Raw genomic sequence first — 22,734 nt, forward strand, 5'->3', positions numbered from 1 at the left:
GAGCGGGTGAGAGACATTATCTGTTAGTTTACTCCCTCAAATTCCTTTTATTTATTTGAAAGGCAGAGTTACAGAGAGAGAGAGGGAGGGACATATAGAGTTATTTTTCATCAATTGGCTCCTAGCTTCCCAAATGACTGCAGTAGCTGGGGCTAGGTCAGTCTAAAGCTAGGAGCCAGGAGCCATGAACCAAGAGCTTCTTTAAATCTCCCACATGGATGGAAAGGCCATTTTCTGCTGCTTTTCCCAGGCCTTTAGCCAAAGGTGTGTCAGAAGGGAACAGGTGGGACATGAACTGTACGCAATTGGGATGCTGGTGTATTGCAGGTGGCAGTTTCACCATGCCTCAGTGCCAGCCCTTACTCCCCTGGATTTTTACACAGTAGCGACGGGGTCTCTAGCACAAATGGCAAGGACTCAAGCACTTAAGCCATCATCTGCTAACTCTCAGGAAATGCATTAGCAGGAGGCTGAGCCAGAAGCAGTTCTGCATTAGCCAGGACTGAATTCCAGGTCCTCTGATATGAGATGCAGGCTGTACAAGTGGCCGATTAATGTGCTGTGCCACAACACCGTCATAGTTTTATAGTGTTTTGGATACCCTCCATGTTCTTTCCTATAATGGCTATAGTAATTTATAGTCTCAGCAGTTGCCCCTTTCCTTCACACAGTGTTTATTATTTTGTATTTTTGTAATCCCAGTGTAACTGGAGCAACATAATGGCTCATAGTGAGTTCAGTTTGCATTTCCCTGAGGATTAGTGATGTTGAGGTTTTTTTTTTTTTAATGTGCTTTTTGGCTATGTGTATGACTTCCTTCAAGAAACGTGTTTTTAGAGCTGTTTCCCAATTCAATCTTTAAAGTTTATTTTATTTATTTGAAAGAGAAAGAGAAGGGGAGAGATGAAGACCCCCTTCATCCACTGGTTCATTCTCCAAATGCCTGTAACAGCCAGGACAGAACTGCTGAGCCAGGCTGAAGCCAGGAGCCAGGAGCTCCATCTGGCTTCCTGACATGGGAAACAGGAGCTCAAGCACTTGGGCCGTCTTCCAGTGCTTACCCAGTACATTATCAGGGAGGTGGATTAGGTGGAATAGGTGAAACTTGAACTTGCATTCTAATATGGGAGTATCAAATGGTGATTTAGCCTGCTCTGTTACAATGCCTGCATTGTCAGTTAAAAAAAAAAATTTTGTTTTAAAGACAGAGGCAGAGAGACAGAGGCAATGCTCTCTCCCATCTGTCAGTTCACTCCCCAAATGCTAGCTGCAGTCATTTTTGTCCTTGGTGAGAGTAGGGCTATAGTTTCAACCTGACTGCTTGATCCACTGTCCGCTGCCTCCCGGGGTGTGTATTTGCTGGAAGATGGAATCAGGAATGATCTGGGGCTCCAACCCAGGAGCTCTGACTTGGCTGCAGGCATCCCAGGTGACATCTTTATTATTTTATTTAATTTTTGAAAAATATGTGTATTTTTATTGGCAAGGTAGGTTTACAGACAGAGGACAGACGTAGAGAAAGATGTTCCATTTGCTGGTTCACTCCCCAAAAGGCCACAATGGCTGGAGCTGAACTTATCCAAAGCCAGCCAGGAGCCAGGAGCCTCTTCTGAATCTTCCCATGGGTGTTGGGTCCCAAGGTCTTTGGCCTGTCCTCTACTGCCTTCCCAGGCCACAAGCATGGATCTGGATGGTGAATGAAGCAGCTGGAATATGAACCAGTGTCCATATGGGATCTGAGTGCTTGCAAGGAGAGGATTTGCCAGTTGAGCCATCATGCTGGCGCCTCCCCCTACCCCCCCCCCCCCCGTTCCCAGGTGACATCATAGCTCCTAGGCCAAGCTGCTGTCACTATTACTCTTTTTTTTTTTTTTACTACTGAGTTGAGTCTTATATTCTGATTATTAACCCCTTTCCACATTTGTAGCTTGCAGATATTTCCCCCCATTCCATAGTTATCTCTTCACTTTGTTGCTTTTTTTCCTTGGCTGTGCAGGAACTGTTTAGTTTGATGAAATCTCGTTTGTCCATGTGCTCTTGGGGTGTGATCCCAAAATTTCGTTCTCATTTCAATGTCCTATAGCATTTCCTCTAAGTTTATTCAAGTAGTTTCAAAATTTCAAGTGTTACATTTTAATGCTCAATCTATTTTTTAAAAGATTTGTTTATTTTTATTTGAAAGGCAAGTTTACAGAGAGAGAAAGAGAGAGAAAAAGAGAGAGAGAGAGAGAGAAAATCTTCCAATTGCTAGTTCACTCCTTAAATGGCTGCAGCAGCTGGAACTTGGCAAGTCCCAAGTCAGGAGCTTGGAGCTTCTTCCAGGTCTCCCATTTGAGCACAGGGACCCAAGAACTTGGGCCATCCTCTGCTGCTTTCCAGGTACATTAATTAACAGGAAGCTGGATTGGAAGTGGAGTACCTGAGGCTGACATGGCATGCTGGCACTGTAGGGAAGAGGCTTAATCTACCATGTTAGGGAACTGACTTTTCAAGTTTATTTTGGTACTTTGTGGAATATAATATCTAATTTAATTCTTCTGCATGTGGATATCCAATCTGCTTAGCACCATTTATTGAAAATACTGTCCTTTTTTAATGCTTGCTCTTAGTACCTTGTCAAAGATTAATTGGCTGTATAGGAGAGTTTGCATCCATAATCTCTAGTTTCTCTATGTATCTGTCCACTTTTGTGTTGATAAGATGCTGTTTTCATCACTGTAGCTTTATAATATGTTTTGAAGTTAGGTAGGCAGAGCAATGTCTTTTTTGTTTTGGCTCAAGATTGCTTTGATCCATTGTGGGGTCTTTTTTTGCTCTATATACATTTTAATAGTGTTTTTAGTTCTAAGAAAAGCAACATTAATATTGTGATAGGGATTGCCTTCAATCTGATTCTTCCAAATTATGAACATGCTACATCTTCCCATTGCTTTGTATTCTTTTCAGTTTCTTCCATTTTCATTATAGAAATCTTTCATATCTGAGTAAATTTATTCCTGGGTATTGTTTTCTTGACTGCTTTTTCCAGATAATTTGCTATTGGTTGGTCACAACACTCCTGAGTTTTATGCGTTGGCTTTGTATCCTACAACTGTTGAATTTGCTGATTCATTTTAATAGTTTTTTCATGGAATCTGGAGTTTTATGTACATAAAATCCTGTCATCTGAAAGCAATGCTATTTTTACCTCCTCCTTTCTAATTCGGGCGCTCCTTATTTCTTTTTTTATTTTAATTTTTGAAATTTATCGTGCAAGTCTGTATAGTCTGGGATTCCCCTCTCCCCAATTTGCACCCCCTGATTAATTTTTCCCATATTGTTGCAACAGTACATTTCTTCATAAGGAGTTACAATTCTATCAGTCTGCTATTTAAGTGTGCTGTGACATTGCTGGTACAGACAATGTCAATCTATCATACCATTGCCTAGATATGGTCAACACTTTCACTGGGAGTCCATATTTTGTTTGGAAGTAGATGTCCATCCAAAGAGGAGTGGCTAAGGAAACTGTGGTACAGTTTCCAAACTACTCCATGAAATATTATTCAGGCATTAAGAAGAATGAAATTATTCAGTTTGCAACTAGATGGTTCCAACTAGAGACCATTATGCTCAGTGAAGAAAGTCAATCCCAAAAAGACAAATACCATATGTTCTCTCTAATATAAGGAATCCATCATGCAAATTGGAATGTATAGATGTGAAGACACAATGCAACATGCAGTTCTTTATTTCTTTCTCTTGCTTAATTACTCTGGCTAAAACATGCACTACTAAGTTGAAGATATTTACCTTGCCTTGTTTCACATCTTGAAAAAAAGTCTTCAGCTTTTCCTTCTTCAGTCTGATGTTAAATGTTGGCTTGTTACATGTAGTCTTTGTTATGTTTGGATGTTTCCTTTATACTTAATTTGTTCAAAGTTTTTTTTTTTAAATCATGAAGGAATGTGAAGTATTTTCAGATGCCCTTTCTGCATTTGTTGAGATGATCATATTATACTTGTCCTTCATTCTGTTGATGTGGTGGGTTATGTTAGTTGATTTATGTATGCTGCAGTGTGGCCATTGAAGGTTAATTATGTTAGCAGGTGACAACTAAGAGGGAATGAATAGTTTAATTATGGTCTGCAGCTCTGATAGCCCATAAAAATAGAGCAGTGCAGCCAAGAGTCTTTATCTTCTTCCTTTCTCCTTGGTCCATTTGTTTAGCCTTAGTGCTTCACTTACCCCATTGTAAAATGCAGATGCTTCCTAATCCATTGCTTCACTGGTTTCAGAAGTTCTGTAATTAATTCTGGGGCACTTTTGAATTTAATGATGTGAAGAGTTTTGTGAGCATGACCTCTGGAAGCAGTTGTGTACACATCAGGCTTGTTGTGGTTTCCAAGGCTTGTTTCCTGTCTGTGTCCTCCTACATTCTGCAAAGGGCAGCTAAAGCTTCTTTAGTACCAGTCAAGAAGTGTGCACACCTCCGCTTTTTTATCAGTTTATAATGGGCCCTTTCTATATTTTCAGAAAAAAATATTTCTAAGCAGTTCTACCCACAACTTTGTTGAGGATTTAAAAAAACTGAATGAAATATTTTTCTTAAACGTTTTACTATGGAACATTTCACATACTCTTAAGAATAGACATAATGATAGAACAATGAACTTTATTTACCTGTCACCCAAATAACCCTGGGCCAATTCCTCAGTCTTTGAGATACATACAGAGTCCCTCCCATTAGCTTTATCTTATAGAAGTCACTTCTTTAAAAAAATATGTAGCAGGGTTGTTCTTGTGAAGTAGAGGGTTAAGCCACTACCTGTGGTACTGGCATCCCATATGGGTGCCGATTCAAGCCTTGGCTTCTATTTCTTCTGATCTAGCTTCCTGCAGCAGAGGATGGCCTAAATACTTGGGCCCTTGCTCCATGCTGGAGGCCCAGAAGAAGCTTCTGGCTTTGGCCTGGCCCTGTCGTGGCTTTTGTGGCCATCTGAGGAGATCTCTCTGTAACTCTGATTTTCAAAATAAGTAATGTAAGTCATTTAATAAAGAATATTTATGTATGTATTTGTTTTACTTCTTATTTATTTATTATTATAATAACTTTATGATACAGTTCCATAGGTCCTGGAATTTTCCTTACCCTCTCCCAAAGTCCCCTCTTCCGCACTGAGTTCCCTCACATTATTACTATAGTATAGTTCTTCGTAAACAGTCATATGTCCAACACTGCGGGCATTGACAATGGCAGAGAATCCCGCATCCTGTTGTCAAGATATGATAAATAGTTTCCTTGGGAATCCATCTTTGATCTGGAAGTAGAGATGCATGTTGCATTGTGTCCTCACATCTGGATATAATAGTCTCCATTACACAGTTACTGTACACATCCTTAAATGAAAAGCCACAAAACAAAATCAAAAACAGGGCGAAAAACAGAAATTAACAATGCCATGAAGTTAAATAACATGCTACTGAATGACTAATGTGCTATTAAAGAAATGAAAAAGAAAATCAAGAACCTTCTTGAAGAAAATGATGCTGCTGCATGACCTAGGAATCAGTGAAGAATTTAATATGAGGAGAAAAACTGTTTTTGAAGAAATGAAAAGAAAAACAAAAACATCAAAATTCATGAGATACAGTTTCTGCTGATCTTTGTTGATGAGATATGTCTCCTGCAAGTAACAGATGGATTTTGTGTTTCTAATCCATAACACTTGGTTGACGAAATTAATCCATTTACATTCAGGGTTAATATGAATGGGTGATAATTTGGTCCTGTCATTTTAGCAATGGGTTATTCATTGATTTAGTCTTCTGTTATCATTTTACTTGGATGTTCTTCCCATTTGCCTTTGGTTTTGGTGGGTGCAATTCCTCTTCTCTGTCAAGAGAACATCATTAGGTATCCTTTATAGGGCAGGTTTGGAAGAGGCAAATTGTTTACTGTGCAAAACTTTTATTTCATTTTCAAGACAAAGGAAAGCTTTGCTAGAAGAATCTCAGAATTGGAAGATATTTACTGTCACCAAGGGTAAATAAACAAAAAACTGGAAGCAGAGCTGGGCCAAGCTATAAAAAACATTCAAGAATTGAAAGACACTATTGAAAGGTCAAATATAAGAGTTATGGGAATTGAGATGCTCCTGGAAGACAACGCAATGATGGCTGCGCAGGGAGAGCCGCAAGTGCAGTTCAAACTGGTCCTGGTCGGCGACAGCAGCACCGGGAAGACGACCTTCATGAAGTGCCACCTGACCGGCGAGTTCAAGAGGAAGTATGTAGCCACGCTGGGCGTCGAGGTGCACCCGCTTGTGTTCCACACCAACCGGGGGCCCATCAAGTTCAACGTGTGGGACACACCCGGCCAGGAGAAGTTCAGCGGCCTGCGGGATGGCTACTACATCCAAGCCCAGTGTGCCATCATCATGTTTGACATGATGTCCAGAGTGACCCACAGGAACGTGCCCAACTGGCAGAGAGACCTGATGCGTGAGTGTAAGAACATCCCCATTGTGCTGTGTGGCAACAAGGTGAATATCAAGGACAGGAAAGTGAAGGCAAAATTTATTGTCTTCCACCGAAAGAAGAATCTCCAGTACTATGACATTTCTGCCAAAAGTAGCTACAACTTTGAGAAGCCCTTCCTCTGGCTTGCTAGGAAGCCCATTGGAGACCCCAACCTGGAGTTTGTTGCCATGCCTGCTCTCACCCTGCCAGAGGTGGTCATGGACCCGGCATTGGCGGCGCAGGATGAGCATGACCTAGAGGTTGCTCAGACAACCACCCTCCCGGATGAGGATGACGACCAGTGAGGAAGTGAGGCTGGAGCCTGGTGTCAGAAGTCTAGTTTTATATGCAACTGTCCTGTGATGTCAGCGAGGCGCATGTGGGCCATCTTCTTGTCTAGCTGAGCATAACATGTGCTTCATCTGTGGGATGCTGGAGATGAATGGGCTTGGAGTGAATGTAGCAGTTAACAAACACTCTCGTCTGTTGGACCTACATATTTAGCTGTTGGGAATGCAGTGGTTTTCTTCTCAAGTTTCCAGTATAAGACTGCTAACAGTCACATCACAATATCCAGTGGAGAAATATTGTTTGTTACTGTCATTCCCATTCCTTTTCGTTTAGAATCAGAATAAAGTTGCATTTCAAATATCTAAGCCAAAAAAATAAAAAAGAAAAAGAAAAAAAAGGAGTTATGCGAGTTCCAGAAGGTGCAGAAAGAGAAACTGGTTTAAAAAATGTATTTAATGAAATAATAAATTAAAATTTCCTCAATCTAAAGAAAGAATTAGGAAACAACATCCAGGAGGGGCACAGAACTCCCAACAGACTGGACCAAAAGCATCCTTCACCAAGACACATGATAATCAAGCTCTCTTCAATTGAACATAAGGAAGAGATCCTTAAATATGCACGTGAAAAAAATTAAAAGACATATAAAAGAATGACATTTAAATTTGCAGAAGACCTCTCACAAGAAACTCTAAAGGCCAAAAGAGAATGGAGCAATATATTCCAGATTCTAAAAGCAAAAAATTGTCGGCCTAGGATACTGTATTTATTTTAAAGCATAACATATTTTAAAGCATAACATCCATAACAAATCAATGAAACAGCTACTTCTGTGCCACGTTGAAGCTAGAAGCAGGGAAACTCCATCTAGGTCTCCCACATGGGTTGGCAGGATCTCAAGGACTTGGGTCATCTTTGCAGGTACATTAGCAGTAAGTTAGATGGGAGGCGGAGAAGCTGGAAGAACTTGCATTCTGATATGGGATACCAGTGGTACAAGAGGCAGCTTAACGTGCTACATGACAATGCTGTCCTCAGAGGTCACATCAGTTCTTTTCTATCTCTGAAAGTCAATGAATCGCCACTTGAGCGGAAAGGTGATACTATCTGAGCTTCTGAATACAAAAACCAGACTTCCTTGATGTCATCAGATACCCAGGCAGAAGAAATAGGTTTAAAAATAATTTTATGTTAGAACCTTGTCAAATGATAGGTTGCATTACAGAAGTTCCTTATAAATTAATGATTTGCGATGCCAATGGAATGAATATTCCTGTTTAGATTGTAGTAAAAGCAGTAATTGGCATCCATTGGCCCCACAGAAACCCATGGAACACATAGAGGCAATTTTATGCATTTCTCTTTGAGTATCCTCTAGAGACCTGGCTTTACAACACACATTTTCTTCTCCATGTCGCTACTTGTTCACTCTTGGGCATTCTTACCACCTTCCTCTCCCCGCCTATTCCCTCTATCCCCCTCAATCAAGCAAAGGAAATTCATGGGAAAAATGCAGAAGGGTTGTTGCTATCTTGGTGGCAGTGAGCAGTCCAGGGAAGCCATCATGATAGGCAGGCCACTATATTAGAGGTATTTAGGGAATTAACTGCAGTGTAATCTTTGTAATGCTAATGAGAGAGCTGGGGAAATACTCAGGGTCCAGTAGTTGCTTATTTAATATTCTGCTTAAGCCATGCTCATTTCAATTTGAAGTAATTTATATTTCAGTTCCTAATTAGGTACCTGCCCCTGTACCCTCTGCTAACATCAGAGAAGCAGTGACAGAACTGGCCAGGTGTGGCATGGTGGAGGCCACATTCCTGAGAGGCCAGGAGGACTTTGTCTTCTTCCAGAAACCCAGCCCAGGGTGAGGCTGTAGGGAAATCCCCACTCGCAGGACTTCCCTTGATGTGGATGGTCTCTTCACAGTCCTCCCTGCAGGGCGGGTGTGTATATCAAATCTCTGTTCGTGCTGCAATTGTAGGTTCCATGTGAAGCAGCCACGTGCTGCAATTGTAGGTTCCATGTGAAGCAGCCACGTATGCTGCCATTGTGCATTTGGGTTATGAGTGGCTGCCACAATCTTCTTCTCTGGAGATTAGGTTTTCTGTCTTGGCCATTTTGCTGACAGTAACTGTCAATGGCAATCGGCAAAGCTTATCTTCTTCAAGTTTCTCTTGATAAAAGATGGTGCTATGTGATTCTAGCTATTTCTGCTTTTCTGAAGTTGAAGTTAAGAACATGTGACTTGGCTATTGAAGAGTCTTAGAACACACATGTGCATACACATATGCACTCTCAAACACACCCACACATGCAAAAAACACTGACTCTTTCAAGCAGAGAGGTGCAGATGCAGATACAAACTCATGCATACATGCATTGCCTCTCAAAACACACTTATGCAAATATGCTATCTCTCCAACACTTGTGTACACATGTGTACATACACATTCATGGACAAGACACTCAGGTACTATAGAATCAAACTTTTATTGGGCAATGTTAACCATAGAAACTCAAGAACCAAAGTCTAGGCTGAAGAGCTTTTTCTCTTTTCTTTTTTCTTTTCTTTTCCTTTCTTTTGTATCTTCCCTTCCTTTTCCCCTTCCCTTCTCTCTTTCTTTAAGTGAAGGTGTTTGCAGTGAAATATCCAAGGGATCCCATCTCCTGTGACTGATGAGGAGTCCCTGACGTAAGTGGGGTCTGCTTCTGAGAGGTACAATGGGATAATTACTGTGGTAATTGGAGATTGACGGTACGTTTGTGTACAGGTGATGTTGTAGTACTATCGGAAGGCTGCAGGTGTGGAAGGCTGTGAGATGGTAGCAAATGTTGCCAGTGTAAGTGTTAACTTTTGACCAACTTTGCAATTGAAATCTGAGTTATGGAAGATGCTCTGATTTAGTCTATTTAAATTCACCCCAAGGAATCATTTTGGACCTTTGGGGTTTGATTCAGAGGTCAACTTCCACCACCGAGTTCATTGTATGGTTATCATCCCTGGAGTCCCTTTGCACCAATTGTGGGCCGAAAATGTGTGCGGGAGGCAGGATTGTCTCCAGAATCCAAATGCCGTGCAAAATCTATTTCTATTTCTGCATTTTCTATTTCCTGTCAATAAGGGTTGCAACTTGATGTGATAGGAGAAATTAGACATTTGGAATTTGTATAGGAATGTTTGTCTCCTAGGAGAGGGGAGGGGATTTCTATTGAATGTACATCTGTGGATGAAGCCATGTGTGTAAGTTAGTAATTCCAGTGCATTCTTAACACACACTGTGGAGGAATGTGGGATCTTCAAAAAATGTGTAGAAATGTAGATTATGAAAAACTGTAAGAAATTTCAAATATTTTTTACACCAAAATAAATTTTTAGTTCCATGAATTTTTTGGAATTCCCTCTGACATTGATGGGTAGAAAATTTAAAAATCCAAGTAATGTTAGTGTTATAAATAAATGGATAACTTAATCCAGGGTCACTCAAATATCAGCCATTGTATGTATTGCATATGTATCTTTTCCATGTGTACTCATAAGTGTCCTCTGCAAAGTGACTAATGTGTTAGTATTTTTGTTTAAATATTTTGATATTTTTCTTCAAGCTTACTTCAACAGGAAACTGTATCACTTATAATTGAGAATCTATTAATAAAAGGTAATCCTGAAGCTGTATATATATAAAATTAAGATTTTTAAATTCTACCTAAAACCACTTCAGTGACCTCCTTTGTACACCTTGGGCAATACAGATTTCGTATGAGAGTTTTTTTTACTAGTAAAGAATGTGAGGTGGTGTTTCCATGTTTTTGCTATTTTAGAAAGAGAATGGTTAAAGAAATGGAGGTACATCTCCTCTATGGAGTCAGTCATTAAAAAGAATGAACTTCTTCCATTTACAAGATTGTCCCAACTAAGAGACGATTATGCTCAGTGAAATAAGCCAATCCTGAATGGGAAAATATCATATGTTCTCTCTGATATAAGGAAACCTTCAATCAAAATACACGATCAATAGATATATAAGTAAACATGTATATATATGTATTCATCTAGAAACTGTTAAATATATCTTGACAGTAGCGTGCTGGATTCTGTACTATGTCTATTGCTACAATGTCATAATACACTTAAGTAGCAGAATGCTGGACTTGTAACCGTTGCTAAAGGACTATACTATTGTAAAATCTAGGGGAAAACATTTGGGGGGGAGGGTAATTGAAAAGAGTGGGGGGGAAAATCCCTGAGCTTGTGGAACTTTATCATGAAAAATCAAAATAAAAAATAATAAAGTGAGGTGTTTATTATCTGAGGTATGGGGACTTCTTCATCTAGAATGTATGTGTATTATCCAAGGTTGCTAACTACTGTCACATATTCTACCTGCAAACTCAGTGACTTAAAATCACAGCATATTTCCTTCTTGCTTACATTATATATGCTGCCTTCCATATAGTGATTCAGAAATCCAGGCCTCTTCCATCTAGCGTCTCCACTATCTTCAGAATCTTCCACTGAATCTTCTGAGGGAGGCAGGGGAAAAGATAGGCCATGGACGTGGTGGTAGAGGTTGGAAAGGACAGAAAATAAAGTCACCCCACTTTTTCCTGTGGCTGGAGCTTAGTCTTTTGGCCCCACGTAAGATTGTGAGAGATAAGGAAATGCAGTATAGTGCCTGGGTCCTGGGCCTTCAAGCTCGGGACCTCTGGTTCTCAATCCTTTGGCGTGAGACTGGGAGCCTCACCACTGGCCAGTTCTCAGATCTTCAGTCTTGGACTGAGTCATGCCCTATCTTGCTTGCCTGGGTCTCCAGATTGCTGAGGGCAGATTGTGGGAGTTGTTAGTCTATGTGATCATGTGAGGCCCCTGGCAGAACAAATCCTTCATCTACATCTCTATCCTGTTGGTTGTTTCTCTTGAGCACCCTGACTAATACAAGTTCACTCCCTATATGAGAGTCTTCACTATTTATTCCTATTATAACTGTGGGCTTGTCAGGCAACTGAATAGCAGAGAGGTTATGGGGTCAGGTAAGGCCTGTAGGGGGTTCAAGAACTCAATCCATGTCTTTCAGTGGGTAGCAAAAACCCAACTGCTGGAGTCATCTCTGGGTCTGCATTAGCAGGCTGCTACAGGCAGCAAGCAGTAGGGATGGGAGTTGGTCCAAACACTCCAATATGGGATGAAAGTGTTCCAATAAGTGTCTTAACTATTCAGCCAAATGCCCATCCCGGTGATCATGATTGGAATCAGATCCAGAATTCCAGTTCTGAATTCTTTAAGTTCAACCTGAGTAATATTCATTGCTTCTCTTGGTGACAATTCATTTTATTTTGTAAAGATTTATTTTATTTTTATTTGAAAGACAGAGTTTTAAAGAGAAGGAAAGACACACACAGACACACATATACACACAGGAAGAGAGAGAGAGAGAGAGAGAGAGAGAGAGAGAGAGAGAGAGACAGACATATCCTCCGTCTATTGGTTCACTTCCCAGATAGCTGCAGTGGCCTGAGCCAGGCTGATCCAGAGCCAGGAGCCAGGAGCCAGATGGTTCCTCCTGGTTTCCCATGTGAGTACAGGGGCCCATGGACTCAAGCCGTTTTCTGCTGTTTTCCTAGACAGTTAGCAGGGAGATGGATCGGAAGTAGAGCGATTGGGCCATGAATTGGCGCCCACATTGCTGGCACTGCAAGTGTAGGTTTAACTTATAACACCACAACATTGGCCATGACAATTCATTTTTAATTAATTTGTAAATTTACTTGGTCTTTCAGTTGGTCATATTCATTAGATTTATGATATTTTCGAGTTTGCAAGGTACAGATATTAAAGAACCAGGATTGAGATTAAAAACATACAGAAGCCTTTGCTCCTAAGGAATTTACAGCTAGACACTTGCCAAGGTTAAGAGAGGAGTGATAATATTTATGGTGAAAGTTCCCATGGACCAATGCTAAATGGCTAAAGAGTGGAGGCAAATGCTTGAGGCCAAACTTGAAAAGAATCATGGCTCTGTCAGTGACTATTCCCTGTGCTGAATCCTTTAGCCTTCCCAATCCTTTCTGTCCTTAGCCCTGCCTGAGATGTGACTAGATGGCTGGATTAAGGTACTACTGGAAAGGCAGAATTATCTTCAGGCATAAAGAAAATGCTAACATTTCTGAGTTATAGCCCCACATTTTTTACTCTCTCCCAATGGTTTTACACCTGCTGTTTGTAGTCACTCAACATTTTCTAGCCATGCCTCCTCATACCTGACCTCTCTTTTATTTTCCTTATCAAGGACCATGGCATCAGTGGTCATTGGTCCCTCTACTCATGTTCTCTGAGCTTCCCCAACATCTTCTCCACCCTTTAAAATATTCCTTCCTTCCTCATTTATGTAATAACAGAGAAAAAAAAGAGAGTGAGTGAGAATGAGAACAGGCCCCCTCCCCAGTGGTCTGCAGTGCGGCTGCCGGGAGCCAGAAACTTGGCAAGGTCTGTTCTGTGGGTGTCAGGAATCCCATCACCTCAGCCATCACTGCTGTCTCCCAGGGTCTACGGAAGCTGGAGCAAGGAGCTGGGGCCAGGTATCAAATCTAGGTTCTCTGATGTGGGATGCAGGCAGCCCAACTGCTGAACTGCAGGGCTGGATGCCCACCTTCCATCTCCATGTGAATTCCTTTATCTTAGTGCTCACAGTGTTTTTCTGCTTTCCTCCCTCTACTTGCTGCCCTGTCTGGTTCAGAACCTCATTTTCTCTCATCTGCACTGTTGAGGTAGTCTCCTAGCACCTTCCCCGCCCTCCAAGTCCACCTGTTCTTACACTGCCACCAGTGGTCTTCTCCAAAGTATCCCTGAGTCCTGCACTCCCCGCTTTTCACTTAGACCCTCAGCCTGCTAAGTTGAACATGGAAGTCCCTTCCCCATCTGGCCTTGACCTTACACTTCCACTGAAACACCATGAACTACTGCCACAGTGAATGCCTTTTTTGGTCCCCAAGTACATAATCTGTTTTTTTGTTGTTATTGTTGTTTGTTTGCTTTGTTTTGTTTTTGTGCCTGGAGTACTCTTCACTTTCTCTACAGTGAAACTCCTACATCCTTTGAAAACTGAATGAAAAAGGCCACTTCCTCCCTCTAACTTCCCAAAGTGTTTCTGGCCCTACCACAAAAGAACATTCCATTATCACTTGAGATCATGACTTTTCACTTCTTCCCCCTACACCCACCAAATGATTGTGAAATCCTGAAGGGTCCACTTGCCTGCCTTGCATGATTTTGAATTCTAGCACACAGCCTGTCACTTGGTGCCTGGTTGATGGTCTGTCAGTGTTTGTTGGCAAAGTAGCTAAAATAATGAAAGAACAACTTAGATTTCAATCTTTATCTGTTAGTTTCATAGAAAGATATCTGGATACATAAGTCCAAATTATAGTTTTATAGATTTAGGTATTGCATCTCAGGAAGTGTGAATTTAGTGGGAGCTGTTCAACGCCATATACATATATATATCTCCTGGTGTATATATGTATGTAATTTCAAAATTTCCTATATAGATTAACTACTATCTGAAAGCTGCCTTTGGTGGCCAATGTATGTGGCTGTTGGGGATGGGCTTTTGGGACACAGGTTACAGCCTGCTGCTACAGGACTAGAGAGTTGGCAGGGGGAAAATGCTGCCAAGAGCAGTGTCTGGATTAACTCCATGATGTCAACAGTGGTTTCCTCCTGGCCCGCTCCACTGTTTTCTGTACTGTTCGTATTATCTAGTGTTTCTAGAATGAGTGTGTCTGACTTTTTAGCATGGTGCTTTGGTGATTCCTTCTGCCTGCTAAGGCGCACAGACCCCAGGAGCAGCAGGGTGGGGGACATGGCAGAGCAGACTTGTAGCACTGTACATCAGGTGTTATACGATGCTCTTTCTCACTTTTCCATCGTGTCTCCTATACCTATTTTATTTTTTTAAGATTTATTTATTTTGATTTGAAAGGCAGATTGAGACAGAGAGAAGAGACAAAGGGGAAGATCCTCTGTCTGCTGATTCATCCCCAAGTGGCTGCAATGGTGGGAGCTGAAGCAGATATTAAGCCAGGAGTCAGGAGCTTCTTTCGGGTTTCCCACATGGGTGTAGGAAACCGAGGCTTTGGGCTGTGCTCAACTGCTTTCCTAGACCACAAACAGGGAACTGGATGGGAAGTGGAGCAGCCAGGATACAAACCAGCACCCATATGGGATCCTGGTGCAATGCAAGGCGAGGACTTTAGCCACTAGGCTACCACGCTGGACCCACCTATGTATGTTTTTAGGATAATGATTCTTTTTAAATTTGATAACCACTTACAAATCTTGTACTGTGGGCCATGTATTCTTGTAAGCACTTTGCAAATTCAAGTGATCTACAGAAAATTCATGGAAAATGCATTATGGAAAAACTATGAATGGATTTAGGTGTTTTTTTTTTTTTTGCACCAAAATAGATTTACCTTTTTGTATCCTTTTTCCAAGACTTTAAAAAAAAAAGACTTTGCACAATTTCTTATTTATTTATTTATTTATTTATGAAACAGAGAGCGTGACAGAGAGGTACCCAAAGCACTTCCCTATTCCCTTATTTATTTTCACAGTATTTGCAACAGCTGGGAATATGTTGGGACCAAGGGCATGAGCCAGGAACCCAGTCCAGGACTCTCACATGGGAGACAAAGATCTAACGGCTTGGATAGTCACCACTGCCTCCCAGAATCTGTGTTAGCAGAAAGCAGGAATCACAGGGAGATCTGCTAATGCAGCCCATGCACTCAGATATGGAGCCTAACCAGCAGCTGAACTGCTGGACCAAATGCCCACAATCTTTTCTAAGTACTCCCATATTGTCTCGTGTAAATTCTCTTAGCAAACCTATGACATGGGTGGTATTACATTTTACAGATGAAAATTAAGCCATGCCAGAATGTTTGTTTCTTTGCATGTTCATAATGCTGGGATTTCTCTCTCTTCTGAAATGTAAGCCATAATTTTCTGTGTTCTCTTCACACTTATAAAAATATTTGAGAGGTGGAGGGAGAGAGCCTCCATCAGCCAGTTCATGCCCCAAAAGTTTGCAATGGTTTGGGCTAGCACAGGAGTCAGGAGCTAGGAATGCAATCCAGGTGTCGATGTGGGAGGCAGGAAACCAATCACTTGAGCCATGGCTGCCACTGCAATAGTAGGAAGTTGGATCTGGGAAATCAACCACAGGAAGCAGAAGCGTTAAGCTAAATGCCCACTCTTGCATCTCTTTCTGTATGACATTTATTATGTTATATAGTAATTATTCAGTCTCTTCCATAGGTAAATCTGGGACAATTATCAAATTTTGTGGGGGCACTGAGGATTGAAACCACCTGGCTCAAGTCTGCAACTGCATGCAGGGAAATGAGCTTTGCCTTTCTGATTGTTTGGTTCCTCCAGGTTGTTGACACACTACAGGCATTTGTCCCACGAGGAGCTGAGAGGAAGGGAGGGGAGGAAACCCAGGATGACTTGGAGTCAGGGACACAGAGGAGTCTGGTGGGCTTTGGGGTCATTTGAGATCCTTGAGCTACAGAGTGGGGAGAGTAGGGCCTACTTGATAGGGATATCATGAGCCCAGGATGAAGTAACATCAAAGGGGGTATAGCTTCATGTATACATGTATAAGAGACAGATGGGTTGGGAGAATGGGAGAGAGAGGGAGGAAATAGAAGGCATTGGTGAAATGATAACCAGAACATGGTTGGGATACGGGCTGCTGATAGCCAGAGGGTGGACAAGTGTCACAGTCTTAGAATGAAGCAGGGATGCGCAATAGGTTCCTAGGTCAGGGTGAGAAACCCCAAGGTTACCAGTGTTAGCTGTCTTCAACAAATAGGGTCCAGCGATGGCCTGGTGTTCTTCACCTTTCCTTCTCTTTACTGTATACATAACTAGCCAATGAAAAATAACCTTAGTCCTGCACAGCTTCCAGTGTGGGGTGTTTCCAGTTCATCCTAACATTAAACACTTTTATTCTTACTACCTTTTAGTGAGCACATGCTGCTTTGTGTTGTTTTGGATGGATTCTCAGGTCAGGTGCAGAGATGACTGTGCTCCAGGGAGTCAGTGATTTGGAGATGGGGTCTTACTGTGCCCAGAATTCACTGCTGCAGGGCACGTCTGCATGAAGGGAGGGAGGGTTGTGAGGGAGAAAGGAGAGCAATTGAGTCTAAGGATAAGTGGGAAGTTTTTGTGAGTAAGTCCACCTGCATGACCCTGAGGTCTGAGTGCTGTCTACCTGGAGCTTGTGTCTGTGCCTGGGTGACTGGCGATTTTCATTGGTTTGGTTCCCAATGCTGGCTTTTGGATGAGTGGAAAGGGGTGTCATCAAGAAGCTGACAGAGGGAAGTGTCTGGGAGGGGAAGGCAGCAATGAAAGGGGGTCCCCCCGTGTCCTAGACCTTTCTGGGGATAAGGACAGAAGAGTTTCATCTGAGAAATTAAAAAACTTACTTTTGATTAGAGTTCATCACAGCTAAGTGTTTTGTATTACATTGACAATTAAGGGAGACAATAATTATTTAGGAAGTTTCTGGTATTTTGATTCAATAACTTCATTAACAATTACTACTGTTAATAGTGCTTCTGATGTACAATTGTCATTTGTAATACTCCTCCCCTCTTTTTCTTTTAACAGAAAAAATACAGAAAAGGATTTATTGATATTTCCAAAATCAAATGTGTGGAAATAGTGAAGAATGATGATGCTGTCATTCCTTGTCAAAATAAATATCCATTCCAGGTGAGCAGGCGTGCTTTCGCAACAGTGCAGTGCTGGGCTTTCAGTCATATTTGCTATTCAACATTACACTTTCCTGTCACCCTCTGGTGACTGATTTTTGGGTTCATTTGCCACTTTTAATAATTGCGTGTTTTCGATAAACTTCTTGAGTATCAATTGAAACACTGGCTAGTTCTTGTTTCGATCTATTTAGACTCTGCTCACAGTCCTGAGTTTCTCAACACCAAATTCTTTTTACTGCTACTCATATTTATCAGAGAACAGTTAAAGCTAGCAGTAGAGGCTGAGACCGAATGCACTGGTGAGTTACTGTCAAGCAGAAATGAGATTAAAAAGGCTCCTTGTGATGGAAAAGATATTAACCAGTATCTATCGATTCAACTGTACTTTTTAAAGGGCTAGCCTGCTATTCCATATCTCCATTCCAACCCCAGGATAATCTTGCAAAGTACAGTGGGTCAAATCATATTATTCTCATTAATGACTAACGGAATTGAGCCTCCCAAGTGTTATGAGTTATGTGGTGGCGCTTTGTGAATTTAAAGAGCACATGTTGAGATGGTCTTGCTGAGGTTAAGTGTGGCATCTGGGCCAGTGTGCATCTGTAGCAGGTGCGCCCATGCTGTGACAGCTCAGGCAGCACAGGGACCCTCTCAAGCAGCACATCAGCCTCTCTCTGGTAGAAGACATTTTTGCACTTTTTTTGGAGTGGTGAGCATCCCCAAGTGAAAGTCCTCTTTTACTCTCCTGGCTGTGGCCTCATCACATCCTGAGGGGAAAGTTGCAAAAATATTTTTCAACATAGTGCTTCTATGTGTTTTCTGGTTTTTTTTTTCACTGCTACCATAAAATCATCCATCATATTTGAAATAATTGTGTACCAGTTTAGGGAATTAAGATAGGCTGGAAGCTATCAGCTAAGATATTCAAGTTTTTTTTACCAATAATTATTTTTATTTTTGATGATTTTTATGCAGTTGATTAAGGTGGTTAGGGTCAAGGGCTACAGAATGGTGAGACCATTATTTCCACATTCTCTTTTTTTCCTTCCTGTATCTGGAGGAAGGAGGGAGATAAGGAGTGAAACCACAGCCAGCCTCCCAAGTGCCTCAGTACCCTGGGATGGAGGACATCCACCTGACACCACCTCAGGGTCTCCAGTGTGGGGCATGCTCTGAGGGTCCTGCCCAAGAGGTTTTGATAGTTCTGAATTACTGCCGATCTTGCCACTCCAAGCATGATGAAATCCCTCCAGAATCCTCTGATTGACACAGGTCACTTTAGATATTCACTGCCAAAACATGGCTGGGGTAGTTGCTGAATTTGTTCTGTCCTCCATTCTCTGTTATAGTACCAGGTGTCCCCTGCAGACGCCAGTGTACTGCCATATCCCTCATCAGCATCCAGATATGCTGTCCACTGCTCCGTCTAAGTCCCTGAGGAGGCACAGCTCTGACACATGCACTCCAGTCAGACCATGAAACCTGCAATTCTGTCCATGGTTGGGGTTCTGAGTCCAGTGATTCAGTTGGGGGGATTCCCAAAGAAACTTCATCTGAGGTGATCCCAGACCTGATTCTTGTGTGTGCTTGCCAATACAGGGACTGGTACAGTCTGTCCCCTCAATCAGCTTACGCACATGCTGGTGGTTGCAATTGCTGGGTCACATACTTGGCCCTCAGTGGGAGCTGCAGCCTAGTCAGAGCAACCTGCAATAACCCCCACCAGGCCCATCCCCTTGCCCTGGTTCCCATGCTTGCCAGTATGTCCAGTAGACTAGTCCAGTCTGTCGCACATTCCGTTCAGCTCTCACACATGTCAATGGGTATTGAAGCCTCGTTCAGCCCAACCAACTTCACTATACAACCCATACACATGCTGGCAGGTGCCATTCTCTGTCTAGCCATGCCTGCCCCAGTCCTGGTTCTCAAGCTTGCCAATCGGAGTGGTAACCCAAGAGGGAGGTGCCCACTGTTTCCCTACTGGGCCCACTCCCACTCCTGGATCTTGCACTCTCCAGGTGGTTCTACAGTTTAGCTTGACAGAATTTGGCCCCATGCTAGCATCTGTCAGCTGATGCTGCAGCAAAACCCAACCAGCCCTGACCCACTCTGGCTTATGCATGTACCAGTAGGAACAGTCAACCCTGCCTGGCTTTCCCCTTGATCCAGCTCACATGAGGCCAACAAGTGTTGTAGCCCTGCCCGGTCTGGTTTGTCCCCATTCCAACTCTCATGCTCTCTAGAGGGAGTGTTGGTCTAGCCAGCAAGACCCATGCAGCTCCCCCTCCACCAGGTTTGCTCCCTCCTTCCCTAGGTCTTACCTGTGCTGGTTGGGTGCTGCAGCCCAGTCTGGCATGGACTGCCTCACCTCAGCATTTGCCAGTGGGTGCTAGTCTGTCCTACCCAGCCCACCCACAATTCCAGCTGGTGGGGGCTACAGCCTAGCCCAGTCCAGACAGCCCCCAGTCCCAGCCCTAATATAAACTGGCTGGTATTACAGCACAACCTGGCCTGACCCACAGTTCAGTCTGGTGCTCAGATTCACCAGCGGGTGATATGAACTGGCCCAGCCTGGCCCCCAACCTGTGCCAAGTGTACGCTGGTGGATATCATTACCTGGCCTGCTCCAGACTGAACCCTATCATGGTTCTTGCATTCACCTGCAGGGACTGTGTCCTGACAGAAGAGTTTCCCAAGGTCCTCCATCAGAACCTCTCCCAATCCCAGATCTCGCACACACGGGTGGTTCCATGGGCCAGCCCTACTTAGTCTACTGCCTGTCCTAGCAATAACAATAACCTTTCCTGACTGGCCGTCCTCCATTCCAGTTCTTACTGTGGGTGTTGCAGCCCAGCCAACCCTGGTCCACATCCAGACACCACTCATACATAACTCAGCAGGGGCAGAGACCTAGGCCAGCCTGTCTTACACCTACTCTGGTTCTCACAAGCAGCAGTGGGTGCTGGTGTCTAGCTCAGTGTGACACACGCAAGACTCAGTCCACACTTGTGCCAAGGGACACTGCCACCATGTCCAGACCAAACCACAGCCTGTACTCTGGCCCTCGAGCTCACCAGTGGAAACCACAACCCGGCGATGGCGCCCCCTTTATTCCCCAACCAGGCTTGTTCCAATCCAGCTTGGCATAGTCCCTCCCCTGTCTTGGCCTTTGCTTTTGGATGCTGTTTCCTGGCCTGGCCTGAGCTCCAGTCCCTGACCTGACCCCTAGTCCCTAACTCTCACTCTCACTGGCGGGTGCTGCAACCATCCCTGCTCCTATCCCTGGCTCATGCAAACAAGTAGGTGTGACAGCCTAGCCTGGCATGACCTGCGTTCCATCCTGGCTTTTGTATTTGCTGGTGGGCTAAGGTTTGCTTGGCCCTGCCCAGTCCACCCCCTTCCAACATTAACCCACACATTTGCCAACAGCTGGGGCTACCTTGCCCAGCCTCTCCAACCCCCAGGCCTGAACCATGTGCTCGTCAGCAAAAGCTATAACGCACCAGGGGAGTTGCCCACGTTCCCTCACTCAACCCACTTCCAGATCCAAATCTCACGCATGCCAGTGGGTGCTAGGTCCTTGCCTGGCATAGCCTGCCCCTCATATTGGCCTTGTATGAGCTGGTGAATGTTGTAGGCTGGCCCGCTCCACACCCTGTTTTAGAATGCTCAGATGGGTGCTGTAGCCTGGATCTGCCCGTACTATTCTCAGTCCCTGTACCTGTAGTCTTGGCACGTTCCATGGTCACACTTAACTTAGCCAATCAGTACCCCAGCTCTTGAGCTAACCCGTGGGACTTGTATTTCCACAGGGTTCGGCCCATATATCCTTCATATAATCTACCCTTGGACATGATTCTCTCATGTGCTGGTTAGTGTCATGGCCCTGCCTAATGTGACCCATCCCCTGTTCTGACATTCAGTCAGGTACTGGGATCTAGCCCTGCTAGATAGGCCCCCAGCTCTAGCTTTCTCATCAACTGGTGTCATCAATAATTCATGCTAACAACAAGCCCAACTAGGACTCCCCTATGGGCTGGTGTATCAGTCTGAGCCATACAGATCTTCTGGTCTTTCCCCTCCAAACCACCAGGTCTCCGTCACCTTGCTTACCTGCAAGTACTGTGGCCTTGCTGTTGCGCGTCCTTCAGGATTCATTCCTCACCTACATGTACAATGGCCTTATCCGTGGACTTCCCTAGGTAGAAATTCCACACCCCTAAGATCCCAGAGCTTGTTGTTGGGCAGCCAGTGGGTAAAGACTGGCACCATTGGTACTCTAGCTGCCCGCAAACTCAGGATTTGCCCACCATTTGGCAGTGGTGGATGGGGAGCTAGGATCCTAAGTAGGAAGCCTGGCCTAGTGCGGATTCCCCAAGCTACAGCTATGAGGCTGGGAGATTCAGACACTTTCACCTCTGAGCAGACGTACCTGGTCTCTGCCCACCAACATGACTGAAATATCCAAGTTTTAAAATGGTATCTGGATTATTCTTTATTACAGAGCAGCAGTATGAAAGGAGAAAGGACCGCAAAGCATTTCCTTCCTCCCATCCCTCATCTACCTTGCAGGCTTTGGATTAGTTATACAAAAAAATGATGAAAATAGAAGAAAATGGGCCCAGCATCAAGGCTCAGTGGCTAAATTCTTGCCTTGCATGTAACAGGATCCCATATGGGTCCTGGTTTGTGTCCCGGCTGCTCAGCTTCCCTGCTTGTAGTCTGGGAAAGCAGTAGAGGATGGCTGAAAGCCTGGAGACCCTGTACTCATGTGGGAGAGAAAGGAGAGAGAGAAAGATAAAGAGATCTTGGCTGGTTCACTCCCCAAATTCCCACAACAGCCAGGAAATGGGCCAGGCTGAAGCTAGAAACCAGGAACTTCTGGGCCTGGCGCAGTGACCTGGTGGCTAAAGTCCTCACCTTGCACACGCCAGGATCCCATATGGGTGTCGGTTCTAATCCAGGCAGCCCAGCTTCTCATCCAGCTCCCTGCTTGTAACCTGGGAAAGCAGTCGAGGACGGCTTAAACCCTTGGGACCCTGCATCCGCATGGGAGACCTGGAAGAGCTCCAGGCTCCTGGCTTTGGATTGGCGCAGCACTGGCTGTTGCAGTCACTTGGGGAGTGAATCATCGGATAGAAGATCTTCTTCTCTGTC

General features: G+C 43.6%; 2 protein-coding genes across 3 annotated transcripts in view; both read left to right on the plus strand.

Moving 5' to 3' along the window:
• Positions 1-22,734, plus strand: part of TEC (tec protein tyrosine kinase) — a 105,597-nt gene that overhangs the window by 56,035 nt on the left and 26,828 nt on the right. For both annotated transcript variants that reach the window (XM_004579115.2, XM_058670133.1), the window contains exon 3: positions 17,471-17,575. In XM_004579115.2, coding sequence (XP_004579172.1) covers positions 17,471-17,575 — 105 coding nt within the window. The remainder of the gene's footprint in view (positions 1-17,470; positions 17,576-22,734) is intronic.
• On the plus strand, positions 6,110-7,157 carry LOC101533618 (GTP-binding nuclear protein Ran-like). Its single transcript, XM_058670135.1, has one exon. It carries the CDS (start codon positions 6,120-6,122, stop codon positions 6,804-6,806), a length of 687 nt encoding a protein of 228 aa, XP_058526118.1. The 5' UTR covers positions 6,110-6,119; the 3' UTR covers positions 6,807-7,157.

The sequence above is a fragment of the Ochotona princeps genome, chromosome 11 (genome assembly GCF_030435755.1).
Source record: "Ochotona princeps isolate mOchPri1 chromosome 11, mOchPri1.hap1, whole genome shotgun sequence".
Taxonomy (NCBI): domain Eukaryota; kingdom Metazoa; phylum Chordata; class Mammalia; order Lagomorpha; family Ochotonidae; genus Ochotona; species Ochotona princeps.

What these genes read in the sequence shown, in the direction of transcription:
- LOC101533618 (XM_058670135.1), top strand. Translation starts at nt 6,120, where the DNA reads ATGGGAATTGAGATGCTCCTGGAAGACAACGCAATGATGGCTGCGCAG.